The sequence below is a fragment of the Euprymna scolopes genome, chromosome 10, assembly GCF_053919585.1.
Source record: "Euprymna scolopes isolate OS-2025 chromosome 10, ASM5391958v1, whole genome shotgun sequence".
NCBI classification, from domain to species: domain Eukaryota; kingdom Metazoa; phylum Mollusca; class Cephalopoda; order Sepiida; family Sepiolidae; genus Euprymna; species Euprymna scolopes.
The window spans coordinates 26448826-26463289 of NC_136491.1; the positions used below are offsets into that span (position 1 = coordinate 26448826).

The window sequence follows — 14464 nt, forward strand, 5'->3', positions numbered from 1 at the left end:
ATCTTTGTTCATATGATATATCAGGTTGACAGGAAAGTTCTCGCAGTTTTTAACTTTTAAATTCAGACGAACATATCTCAGCTCAAAAAAAAGTTTATCGATTGAAATAAGCACCATCAGAATTAAAACACTTTTGCCAACGTAAAACAAGTGTATTTATGCCAGCAACATAAAAATCTTGCATTCTGGTAGCGATGAAGTCGCTGAAGGCGTTTTTGTTTTATTGCTTAGGTTTTTGAAGCATTTCTCACGTAAAAAGTTGTTAAGATGCTTGAAAAAGTACTTGTTGATAAGTGAGAGGTCTAAAGAGCATGGCGGATAGGGCAAAATTTTCTAGCCCAATTCATTCAACTTTCGCAGGGTCGGTGTAGCAATGTGTGGTCAGGCATTGTCATGAAGGAAAATTGAGACTTTTCTGTTGACTAATGCTGGGTGTTGTCAAAGTTTCTGATGCATTTCATCCATTTGTTGACAGTATTTCACTGCTATAATAGTTTCGCCTCCATTCAAAAAAGTATCTTCTTTTCAGAATGTTGAATACAAGATGGGAAAAAAGCAAATTCACACATCTTTTTTTTATTTCAATTCAAGCTAGGCTGAAAAGCTGCTGAAATAGCTTGTGATATCAACAAAGCGTTTGGCCTTGGAACCACTACTGAATACACAGCACAATGATTGTTTAAGAAATTTCATGGCGGCAATGAGAGTCTTGAAGATGAGTATAGTGATCGGCCATCGGATGTTGATAATGATCAATTAAGAGCCTTAGTTGAAGTCAACCAATCTATGGACAACTGTTTGAGAACTTGCTTCTGAATTAGACGTAACGTATACAACGATTTTCAACCACTTCAGAGAGATTGAAAAGAAAAACAACTTGATAAATGGGTACCTCACAAATTGAACGACAACCAAAAGAAACGCTGTCATGAAATGCCATCTTTCTTTCTTTTACGCAACAAACATGACCCGTTTCTCGATTGGGCTGTGACTTGCGATGAAAAGTGGGTTCTTTACAACAACCAGCAGTGTTCAGTACAGTGGTCGGACGCCAATGAAGCTCCACAATACTTCCCAAAGCCAGAGTTGCACCTAAAGAAGGTCATGCTGACTGTTTGGTAGTCTGCTACCGGTCTCATCTATTACAGTGGATGAGTTCAACAAGAACTGGGACCTTGAGGAAGCTTATTGCCATCCAAAGTTCAGTGAAGACCAATGGTCACTGCCAACGAAAAATCAATGGTTAGTGGCTGTTGCAATAATGCAAAGTCATCTGCAAAGTTATCAAAAGAGGTGGGGAGTACTAGAAATCTGGGGAGACTTGTCACTCAGACTCCAGAGAACACCACAAGTTGTTTGCAAAGAGAAATCTTTGATAATGGCCTGTGTGACTACTCCTAGTGAGTAAATAATCATAATAATAATAACAACAACAATAATAATAACAATAATAATAACAACAATAATAATAACAATAATAATAACAACAATAATAATAATAATAATAACAACAATAATAATAACAACAATAATAATAACAACAATAATAATAATAACAATAATAATAACAACAATAATAATAACAATAATAATAACAAGAATAATAACAATAATAATAACAACAATAATAATAACAACAATAATAATAACAATAATAATAACAACAATAATAATAATAAAAATAATAATAATAATAATAATCATAATAATCATAATAATCATAATCATAATAATAATAATAATAATAATAACAACAATAATAACAATAATAATAATAACAACAATAACAATAATAATAATAATGCTAATAATGATAATGATGATAATAATAATAATAATAAAAATAATAATAATAATAAAAATAATAATGATAATAATAATGATAATAATAATAATAATAATAATAATAATGATAATAATAATAATCATAATAATAATAATAATGATAATAATAATAATGATCATAATAATCATAATAATAATAATAATGATAATGATAATAATAATCATAATAATAATAATAATGATAATAATAATAATCATAATAATAATAATAATAATGATGATAATAATAATGATAATAATAATAATCATAATAATAATAATAATAATAATAATGATAATAATAATAATAAAAATAATAATAATAATAATAATAACAATAATAAAAATAATAATAATAATAATAATAATAATAAAAATAATAATAATAATAAACTTCTTCATTAAGTTCAAGTATGTTGATAACATAAACTAAAAAAATATTTTATTTCCTGCTTCATGTTTTTTTATATTTTAATTTATCTTCACAGTTCAAATTTAATGGTCACAACTGGTGCTACAAACGGCCTCCATTTAATTTCTACTCTTATGTTTGATAACAATTCACCAGTGTTCGTGGAAGATCCAACACACAGTCGAACTTTAGAAATTTTAGAAAAAGATTTTGGTCGAACTATAATTCCAGGTAAGTACTGGTTGCATAGCAATTATCTCTCCATAAAGAATTTTTTTACCAATAAAAAAAAAACTCGGCAAATATAAAGGCTATATATGGTGCAAGGGAGATTACTCTAGAAATTTTGTCAATACACACCTAAATACTCTATAATAATTGTTTTTTTTTATGCCATATGAACAAGCATCCATTAAATAACAATGTCTTTTGTCCCAATTTACTTGCTTCTCCATGAGGGAAAAGTTCAGAATAAGGCTGGTTTTTAATGTAGGGAAAACCCAACTCCCCCAAAAGGGCAGTTTGTATTGGAATAAAAATAAAAATTGTCTCAATTTAGAAGGGACACTTCCCCACCAACTGAAGACAGAATAGACTATGTGCAGCATCAGAACAGATACCTCACTTTGTTCTCAACCAAAATGTCAAGCATTTTTCCTGTTATTACGTCATTGGTAACTAAGTCGCACATAACACCATAACACATAATCATATAATGCATTATCACATAATGCATAACCTCCATGTAATGTAATGTCATCACCTTATGATAACTCCTTTTGCTTAAAAAAAATAATTTTCTGCATAAACACATAGCACAATGATTAAAGTGCTGAATTATAATCAGTTCTTAGTGGCGGTCTTCATGACAGTTTTCTGAAAGCTGAAGGTTCAATCCTCAATAACAACAATCTATATATCTATAAAAGTGAAAATGTCTGTATCTGTGTGTGTGTGTGTGTGTGTGTGTGTGTGTGTGTGTGTGTGTGTGTGTACATTTCCCTACCGAATAAGAATTGACCTTTGCAGATTCTACCAAATTTCTCTGCCAATTTTGGGTCTAAACACTTGAAATTTTAGATGTAGGTAACTTGGACATGGGTAAAAACTTTGTATTTTGATTTGAGACCAAAATAATAAATGTTAAGTGGTCAAAATTGGGGTTAAAGTTATAAAAAGTTTATCTCTGCAGTCTCTATGAAATTACTCAGACCATTTTTGGTCTAAACATTTGAAATCTATATATATATAAAAGCGAAAATGTGTGTTTGTATGTATGTATGTATGTATGTGTGTTTGTATGTGTGTTTGTATGTCTCGCAAAAACTTTCCACACAGGTCACGGATTTTCGCCAGATTGGTATCATTTTAAACTTCCAACCTTCGCCCGACAAATATCGAAAAATTGGCCAGTAACGTTAATTCCTTCCCCCTGAAATCAGTAGTTTTCTACAGGGTGGAGGGGTCAGCAAAAACCGTCCTCTCATGACGAGTTCGCTTCTACGCATGCGTCATATGATGTCGTAACCTGATTTACTTTAAATATTTGAAAAAGCAACACAATTTCAGCGACTTTGTCTTAGCTCAGTTGCTTAAAGCGCGGCAACATTATCTAAAGGTTTTGGGTTCGAATCGTGGTGTGAGATGTCTTTTTTTTTTTTAATTTTTAAAATTTTAATATTGAAGCAGGGTTATTTAAGCCATTTTTTTGGAGGGGGGGATATTTTTCACGTTCGTTTTTCTGGTTTTTTGTTTTTTTTACTTCGCTTATTCTTAGGTTTTCATTAACACCCCCCACCCCCGCACGACCACACACACCTACAAACACCCGGGCAACGCCGGGTACCCACCGCTAGTCTTACATAAAGTGTATTCACACGTAAGGCAAGTTATGAACAGTATATCGAGACCGAGCAAAGCCGGGCTGAACTGCTAGTACTAAGAATATAATTAGAACTTAAGACTTTTACTTTCTCATGGTTGAGAACAATCTACCTTTGAAGATTAAATTAAGAGTTCAGTTCGAAATTCAATGCAGATTCCCAAGTTTGACAATACATACCTTATGTTTCTGAATTTTTGAGATGAGGATTGATTGGTTATATTATTTGGATTATTCAGACTACTGTTCTCATCTTGAGTGTTATTCGCACAATGTTTCGGCAGAAGTAACCTTTGACCTTCTTCGGGTGTAGTTTGTCAAACTTGGGGATCTTTCTGTTGAATTCTGAAATCCTTTGTTTAATCCACAGAGGTAGCATGCTCTCGATCTGTCAGCCATGACTGGGTAGAAGAATTAATTTACTTGCAGTTATATTCTTAGTATTGCCCGCACTGAAGAAGGTTGGGGATTACATTGGTCGAAACATTGTGAGAATAACATCAAAGATGAGAATAGTAATTTGAATAATCCAAATAATATAAGACACACCCTGTTTATATATATATAAATTTCTACTAATAAGTTACCACTTATAAAGACCAAAGGCCACTTGAGGATAAGAGTTAACAAAATAGATTGTCGATTAGTGATGAGTAACACCTTTGGAGGGATTGGCAAATATGAATTGAATAATTTGTTAACATTGGACTTGAAAAAGGCCATGTTGTATTCAGCTGCGGTATTGTGTTCCACAGAAGGGATGTTCTTGGAAATAAACTTTGTTCATGGAAGTTCTGTCTAGTTTTAGTTACAGAGAGTAAGAAAGGAAAATTCTTTGCAATGGTTTGTAGCTAGACGAGTTTTTGCTGTAAATGTAAATGACTTCTATTATTGTAAGCAGTCTGCCTCGTGTAATTGTTAACCTGATCTGTGACCATCAGCATTCTAACCACATGTCCTGTTTATGAACTGTTACGCCTCCTTAGTTATGCCATTTAAAAATTCACCATCTCTATTGCCCAAATAAATTTATTGTTTATATAATGCGGCTAGTTATCATACTTATTAATTTTTTTTGTCAGTAAAACAAGATAATAGACTTTTCTTTTCTATCAAATTATAAAGGATTCGTCTTTATCACCAAAATTTAAAAACGCACTGCATTTTACCCTGCCGTTTGCTCAAAACACCACTTAATAATCGACAATACTTAAATTTCTTACTGTCACACCTCTATACAACCTTTACCATGAAAATAACGGTATAGTAAAGAAAATCTAGCAACATTTCTTCTGCAAGAATGGAAAAAGAAATCATCTTCCACTAAATTTTAAGTACGTTTTGGATTTCTCTTTTTTTTTTACTTCCAGTTTCTGCTCTGCAGACTGGACGATATTGACAAGTAAAATATGGTCCTTTCTGATTAATCATTACCTTCCTCTCAGATAATGTAAAAGCCTCCCCCCCCTTTTCCCATGTTAAGAATGGCTTTCTTATCCACTTGATCAATTATCTAGCTAAATGAACAGCAGAAAGAGCGGACAATCCTGAGTATAACTCATCCAGCCCAGGGAATTTTTCACTGAGAATTGGTCCATACCTGCCGACACCTCTGATTATACAGTCCATCTTAGACTTGCTATGTCGTGGGTAATGTATACCCCACCTCACTCTCCTATTTCCAAACCTTATTATCTAACAAACCTTCAGAACATAAAGTTCATTTTCGTCCGCATTGACTTGGTATGCAGATTTCTTAACCTTCCCCCCTTTATGACGGACCATACCTAGTATTGGAAAGCTCCAATAAATACTTCATTATCGACTGCAACGGCAAGCAAGACACTATTGCGATAGACCGTGTCAAACCAGCTTTTCTTGAAAACCCGTTAGATGCAGCATCTACCACAATTAGTTTTTCTGACCCAGGACCGTCGCTGTGTCTGTGTGCGCACTGCATACGAACTAGGCTAGATAGCAGTTTGACAATGCGTCTCTATGAATACTGGTTGATATCATGTCGCCATTTGCAGAGGACATTATTGAATGTTGTTTTGTCTGCCTCTTTTGATGCCTTGAGCATGCTTTGTCACTCACATCTCTGTCGCAACTCTAAAATCGACAAACCCATCTCCCAACTGTGCTGACATCAACTGCATTGGCTTCATAAACATTCAACCAGCGCCGATGAATGTTGATTGGTTCAATTTTTTTCTGAAATGTGAGAATTCAGTGACACACCTCTGCTTCTGATCCACATCCATGACAGGGGTTGCTTTCTTATAGTGTCACACCATCAATATCTGTAACAGTGAGATGAAATTTCCAGGTCATGAAAGCATATGTTCAGTCATCATAACAATGCAATTTGCAATCCCCTCTGATCTATTTGGCGGAATAAAAAAAATAGGAGGTATTACTTTTAGAGTGCTCCTCATATTAGACTTTACTCATGTCTTACCAATCCAATTTTCAGCTGCCTTTTTCATCCATCAAAATAAAATCTTTTTTTCACAAAAAACGAAAATACTATAAAACACTTTGGACTGTTCAGTCGATAATACATGTATTCTGAATATTCACTTTGGCTACTTAGACTCTATAACATGCACTAGGTAAGAACGGATCCATACAAATCTACGATAATAGCAGAATCCTTAGAAAATGACCTCCAGATCGTAGTGGAATTGCGCTGTAAATGGATGGTAACATTTAATGCCAGGGCCGCTGCGAATAAGGTAGGCTCTCTCTACTGTGCTAGAAAACTACTGACACCTGTAAGTATCCTGTACCTCTATAAGTCCACCATTCGCCCATGTATGGAGTGTTGTTGTCACATTTGGGCTGGTGCATCTGCTGCTAGTCTCTCACTCCTAGACAAGGTTCAAAAGAGAGTCACCAATCTGATAGGTCCTGAACTGTCATCTAAGCTTCAGCCTCTGTCCCATTGACAAAATGTTGCATCCCTCTGCTTGTTCTGCAAGTATTTTAATGGTGAATGCTCTGACGAACTGCAGACACTTGTGCCCCAACGACATAGACACCCTCGACAAACCCCACAGGCAGCTAAATCCCACCCCCACACAGTAGAGATCCCTAGATGTAAAAGATCTTTCTACTCCAGTAGTTTCTTCCCCAGAACCGCTAGACTCTGGAATTCCATTCCAGGTCCCTGCTTCCCTAACTGTACTGACATGCAGAAGTTCAAGTGCAACGTGAACCGACATCTTGCTGCCCAAATCCCGACATAGTGCCCCAGTAGTTGCTGCCCCTGATAGTAGCCCCCTACACCAAAGTGGCAATTTGCCTTGTTTGGGGTGAAAATGTAATAAAAAATTTTTTTTAAAAAAGACTAAGCTGCTATCCTTTAACAATTACAAGAAGCCTCTCGAACCACATAGATCCACGACAAATAACACTCTACCTCAGAATTCTTCCTTCAAACTCCTCAGCTTAGCATTCACAAGCAATGTTAACTGCAACAAACACATTGGGGACATTGCAAAGGCTGCTGCAAAGAAGGTAGGTTCCCTCTATCGTCCTAGAAAACTACTCATATCTGAGAGTATCCTGTACCTCTACAAGGCCACCATTCGCCCATGCATGGAGTATTGTTGCCACATCTGGATTGGTGCATCTACAACTAGCTTCTCTCTCTTGGATAGGGTCGCAAAAAGTCTTCAATCTAATATATCCCACTTTGTCAACTAAGCTCCATCCCCTGTCCCATCACTGCAATGTTGCATCTCTGTGTCTGTTTTAAAAGTATTTTAATGGAATATGCTCTGATGAACTTGTTGCACTTGTGCACCCTCAACGTACATATTCCTGATAAACCCGCTTAGCAACAAAATCACACCCCTTCACTGTTGAGGTCCCTAGATGTCAGAAAGTTTTCTACTTTAATAGTTTCTTCCCTCGAAAAGCTAGACTTTGGAATTTCCTTCCTGCTACCTGCTTTCCTGACTGTACTGATATGCAGAAGTTTAAATGTAATGTAAACCAGCATATTGTTAGTCTTTTCAAGGCATGGTCCCAAATAGTAGCCCCTTGCGTCCAAGTGGCGATATGTCTTGTTTGGGGTGAACGTGAGTAAAAAAAAACAACAAAGTAAAACGAAAAAGCAAAAAAAAAAAAAAAAAAAAAAAAAAAAAAAAAAACAGTCACATGTCATATTTTATCTAATTGTTGATCCTAACTCTTTTTAACGATTGAAACTGAAAAAATTCCAAGATTCTCTCTCTCTCTCTCTCTCTCTCTCTCTATATATATATATATATATATATATATATATATATATATATATATATATTTTAAAATGGAATTTGTCGCAGACATAACAAGACATTTTACCAACACAACTGAATAAATATCTGTATATATAAACACATATGTATGTACTTATTGATTTGTAAATTGCCACTTGTTCTCGTCTTCTCTTACCAACAACGACTATATTTCATTCCTCGCATTGTGACAGCCTTCTAAATCTCTACTACATACCTATCCCACACACACACACACACACACACACACACACACACACACACATATATATATATATATATATATATATATATATATATATATATATATATATATATAATGCTTTGTTTCTATCATTTTTTATTTTTTATTTGAATCTTCAGTTCCTCGGGATGAAGAAGGAATCGATGTGGAAATCCTTGATTCTCTTCTGACAAAGTTCCATCCATTAGCAGATGAAATAAAACCCAAATCCAAATTCTGGGCAATGGTCTATCTTGTTCCAACATTCCACAACCCGACGGGAACGAGTACATCGCCAGGTAAGTTGATGACTTTTCTAACATTACGTATTTAAAAAAAAAATTTCTGTCTGTAACCGAAACTATGTCACATTTTTCTAAAATATTACAATATCCTTTTCACCTCCTTACAGCCTCTTTCTCAAAGAAAAAACGTTACAAGTGTATCTCTACTTTATCGTTATTTTCATGGCAGGTACCCGACTGAGCTTCAATTTAGCCCCTCCCTCATTCTGTAAAACATTCATAAAAACACTTGTCTACCTACAACCACTATAAATAGTTTCTCTTACACTTTATCTATGCCTAAAACTAAACGGAAATTTCATGAGCAAAGTTTCTTTCCTAGAACTACTCTTCTGCGGAACACAATACCGTGCGGCTGCTTCTCAGCTGCCTATAATATGGTTGTCTTCAAGTCCAATGTAAACAAGTTCTTGTAGAGCCGACCTGTTAACTAATCAAATTTTGTGAAACTTCCATCATCATTACTAACATCACAGTGTTGTCTCAACACCTGACTGTAACATAGCGTGGATGCACTTATTTAAATGCATGAGAAGTGACGTCACAGGTTGGGAGGAGGGGGTATTATAAAAAAAAGAGAAAGAGACCGATCTCAACAGAGATGAGATAACATTTAAAATCTCAGGAGAACGTTCTACATCACTCAAGTGATGTCACGGCTGTAACGACGAGGAAATAAATTTTGTTGTACGAACCCGAATGCGAGTCGGAGTTATTTCCTGTTCTTTTGTCCACTTTTCGACTGAGGCCACAATGTGTGTGCAAGTGTATAACGTTACATGGCAATCATTAACCTCCATCCTCGAGTGCTCTTTGGGCCTTGATAAGTGGCGATTCCTTAATAGATTCCTAATAGAAAAAGATAAAATAGCTTCACTCAAACATGGTCAGCATCATTCGTGGCCGTACGACCGTTGTTTCTAATGAAATTGAAGTATAACAAGCTGGTTCTATTTACAAACGTCAGATGAGTTGACTTTTGAAATACTGTAAAAGTTCAATTTCCATGTAGTTTTCTTGCTCGTCGTAGATTGATAAGTAACCCTGAGTACTCTCCCACGTGCACGTGTTATATGTAACATTTCATATTTATTGCATTGTAATATCTTTTCTGCAAGAAAGAGGTAGTAAGGAGGAGAAATGGGCATCACCCACTAGATTTCGAAGTCAGTTTTGTACTTTGTATTATTTGGATTCATCGGGCTACTGTTCTCATCTTGAGTATTATTTTTCACAACGTTTCAGCCGATGTAACCTCCGATCTTCTTCTTTTCAAACTCGGGAATTTTTCTGTTGAACTCAGGAATTTTTACGGAATTTTGTAACGGAACCCTTTATTTACTTCACAGGGGTAGCATGCTCTCGTTCGGTCAGCCATGATTAGATAGTGGTTCTAAATAATTCGCAATTGTATCTGTCGGTCGCCCACACTGAAAATTGAACCTTCAACCTTTAGGAGAATATCACGTATACAACTATACAATTTGCAAGTACTTTAACCACTACGACACGGGTCCATGTGGAATTACTTAGGACTTCTATTCAGTCATGACTGATGAAACAAGAACATGCTACCTCCGTTAAGTAAATAAGGTGTTCTGTTCGAAATTCCGTCCAGATTCCCGAGTTCAACTGAAAAATTCCCGAGTTCGACAAGACATACTTGAAGAAGATCAGAGGTTATATTGACTGAAACGAGAAAATGATACTTAAGATGAGAACAATAGTCCAAAGAATCCAAATAATATGAATAACCAATCCTCATCTCAAAAATTCAAAAGTACATAAGCATTTTTTATTTATTGTATTATAAGTTCTTGTTTTAATTCATAATTTCAGAACGTTGTCGGCAGCTTGTGAAAGTAGCCCGTAAACACAAAGTACTCCTGTTTTGTGATGATGTATACAATTTGTTGGGTTTTGAGGATAAATCTCCCGCCTGGAGATTATTTTCTTATGATGAAAAGTAAGTCCTTTTCTTTTTCTTTTTTCTTTTTTAACTAGAGTGTTATCACTAATTAAGGCCCATAGGCTATTCAAGCACCTGCCATGAAAATAATGATAACATAAAAAAAGATTTGCAATATCTTTTCTGTGAGCAAAAGGTTGTAAGGAGAAGAAAAAAGCATCACCCACTAGATTTCGAAGTCGGTTTTGTCATGGCAGGAAAAAGTGTGCTGAGCAGCACCTCTCCATCAATACTCCATCTTAGACATGTTTGGTTCTTAAAACATTTATTCCTTCTATCTCCATTTTTTTTTTTAGGTATGGAGGTCAAAATCAAATTTTTATTTATTTAATAATTCTTCTTTAAATATTTTCTGGGCACATAAAAACACTGGCAGGAAGACCTAATCTTGCTCAGGATTGAATAAGGATCATTATTATGTGAGATATTTGCATATATTTGCACGCCAGAGCGGGGATGTATGTGTACATGTGACCGCTTCTTTTAAGTATATATGTGTGTATGTGCGCAAGTGTGTAACCGTGCCCGCGGCTACTAGCAAACAATTAACAACAAAATAAAAACTAAAAAAATAAATAAATCGAACCCCCCCCCCACTTCCAAACATAAGCAACACCCAACAGGTCAAGAAATACTTACCAAGAAATCATCTCACCAATGAGACGCAAAAAACTTTAACATTAAGACTCGAATTTTAAAGTAACCCCCCCTCCTCCTACCCCCACATGTTCCCCTTCTCCTCCATGTATCCCTATGCCCTCAGCCATACCAGAAATGAACTTTCCAGACCCTCCCCCACAAGTTCCTTAAACCCCAAAACTAAAACATTACCGACATACCAAGCGCCCCCTCCTACCTTCCCCTCTTGTTCCCTTCCTCTCTTTCTTCCGCCCTCCTCGCCCCCCCCCCCGACTTCATTCACTCTTTCATTCTTTCATCCCATAATAACGAACATTTCTGTAAAAGTCTGAGGAAGCTACAGACGGCCAAAAAAACGGCCGGGTAGCTGAAACAATAATGTAACTTAACAGAAAGATACGGTAATAAAAAAATAAAACACATATTTGCTCTACAACAGCATTGAGCACTTTCTTCAGTTTTTATTAATTACCATTTCCACTATATATATATATATATATATATATACAAGAAACAAGGATACTCACAGTTGACTTGACACCGACATTTTATTTACAAGATGGTAACGTATAGAATAATGCAGATTACATCTATCAGACTTAGTCCGATATTACTCGAGTTTGTATGTCACAATTATCACAGACAGAAATGATATATGAGGTGCCTTTAATAAGTTTCCAGATTTTTTTCATATGGCCACTTTTATTGATAGTACACACATGAAACTCTAGTCCCCTTTGAAGTAATCTCCTCTGGCTGCAATGCACTTGTACCGTTTCTGGAAGGCCCAATGGAAGTCCTGTTGTGTGAGCATGTCAATGAACCATGTCACAGCCTCTTTCATCTCCTCAACTATCTCATAATGACAGCCTCTAAGGTTTTCCTTGAGCTTAAGGAATAGCCAAAAGTCACAGGAAGCAAGGTCTGGACTATAAGGGGAGGGATGAGGAACTGTCTTGATCCCCATGATAACATCTTTCTTTCTGATCTTCTCTGAGCACTCTTGGGACAAATCTTCTGCATCTTCAGTTCCTTGCGAATAATTGTGTGCACAGTTCCCAAACTGACATCAAACTGTGCACTTATTGTCTCTACAGATGTATGACAATCCTTATCTATGAAATTCTTTATTTGGCCAATCAACCCTGACTTCCTTACGCTTCCCACACCTCTCATCATCCTTTACAGACTCTCTGCCTTTCTTGAATCTCCTATGCAACTCAAAAATTGATGCTCAATTCATGCAAGATGGTCCAAAAGCAGTCTGAAGCATTCCATACGTTTCTATGGCATTTTTTCCAAATCTTTTTTTTTTTTTACATGGGGCTCACCACTTATCAAGGCCCGAAGGCCACTCAGGGGTAAGGGTTATTGCGTGTACAGTAATCAATGAGATAGTATTGTAGTAATCATTAGTATTGGGGGTTTTGATAGAGTGTCTTACTTAAGGGGGTGGTTTGACAGGAGTTTATTTATGTTGGACTTGAAGACGTCCAAGTTGTAGTCAGGTGGGAAACAGGCAAGCGGCAGAGAGTTTCACTTGCGTGCAATTCTAAGAAAGAAGCTTTGCTCATGGAATCTACGTTTGGATTTAGGCACAGATAAAGAGTGGGGAAAATTATTGACAGTAGTTTCAGCCAGACAATCATGAAAGATTGGCGAGGGGGGGACGAGGGATTGGAGCTCAGACGAGCACCTGCCATGGAAATAACGATAAAACAAAGACAAGCTCGTAACGTCTCTTCTGTGGGAGAGAGGTTGCAGGGAAGAGAAAAGGGCATCCCCCACTAAACCACGAAGTCTATTTTGTACTCTGTCAAGGCAGGATAGGCTGTTTTTAGGAGCTCCTGCCCAGAAACAGAATTTTGTTGCATATCATTCTTCTAAAGTGTACTCACGATCAGATTGCATTTTTGAAACCTACCAGCTGTGACAATTAGGCTTTAATAGGGTGTATTCCAATTCCTGTTGCAGCTGTTCATTTGAACCTCAAATCATAGAAATTAGTAGGTCATTTCATAAGATGTATAGCAATAACATACTCAATTTTCGAGAGTCTACAACAATTTAAAATGTCTGTACAAAAAAAAGTCTGGAAACGTATCGAAAACACCTCGTATCTCCATCCTCACTTACCTGGATTCAAGTCATCACTTCATTGGTGTCTGCTAGCATCTGTCTTGTGTCCATACTAGGAACTCACATAGCGGAGGTAAAGAGAAGGTAAATCTGCCTGAAATAGAAAAGGAGTTACCTCCCTTTAATTATAGTTTTGTCGCCATAACAAATCCAAATAATACAAATTTTCTAAAAAAAATTTGTTTTAAAATTTGACTGTATCTGAATTTTATTTATAGAACAGCTGAAAATTATGATGGGAATGTGTTGTCAAATGGTTCTTTCTCCAAAATATTCAGTCCTGGATTACGTCTTGGTTGGATCGAAGCCTCTGATTATGTTTTAAATTTAATTCTCACAAGGTAAGTAAGTTAATCATTTTGATGCTAAGGCCTAACACTTTTCAGTGCAAATCTAGAGTTAAACCTGATTAAAAAGACAAAAATACATAAAAAAAAAACTTTATCTTGTACGCACCCGTCATGGAACGAAAATATCATATTCCAAAAATCATCTAAATTGATCAAGTAATTTTTTTTTATACAAAAAATCATTTCTTACTGAGGTTTTGCAATTCATAGTATATTGTAGGCATAACAAAGTTGGTTTAAAAATCTCAGTAGTTGGAATTGAATTGTCTCCTTTTATTAAATGTAGCGGATCGAAACACAATGTTTTGTTTCCTGAAAAAGATTTTTTTTTAAGTAAAAAAATAACTACTTGATGAATTTACATGGTTTTTGGAATATGATATTCCCAAAACCATGCAAATTGATCGAGTAGTTATTTTTTTATAATATGCAAAA

At 35.6% G+C, this 14464-nt stretch overlaps 1 protein-coding gene across 2 annotated transcripts in view; it reads left to right on the top strand.

The window, feature by feature from the left end:
- LOC145285877 (2-aminoadipate transaminase-like) overlaps positions 1–14464 on the top strand; it is a 238921-nt gene that overhangs the window by 206126 nt on the left and 18331 nt on the right. For both annotated transcript variants that reach the window (XM_080134327.1, XM_080134326.1), the window contains exons 4-7: positions 2313–2467; positions 8768–8926; positions 10772–10898; positions 13898–14020. In XM_080134327.1, coding sequence (XP_079990453.1) covers positions 2313–2467; positions 8768–8926; positions 10772–10898; positions 13898–14020 — 564 coding nt within the window. The remainder of the gene's footprint in view (positions 1–2312; positions 2468–8767; positions 8927–10771; positions 10899–13897; positions 14021–14464) is intronic.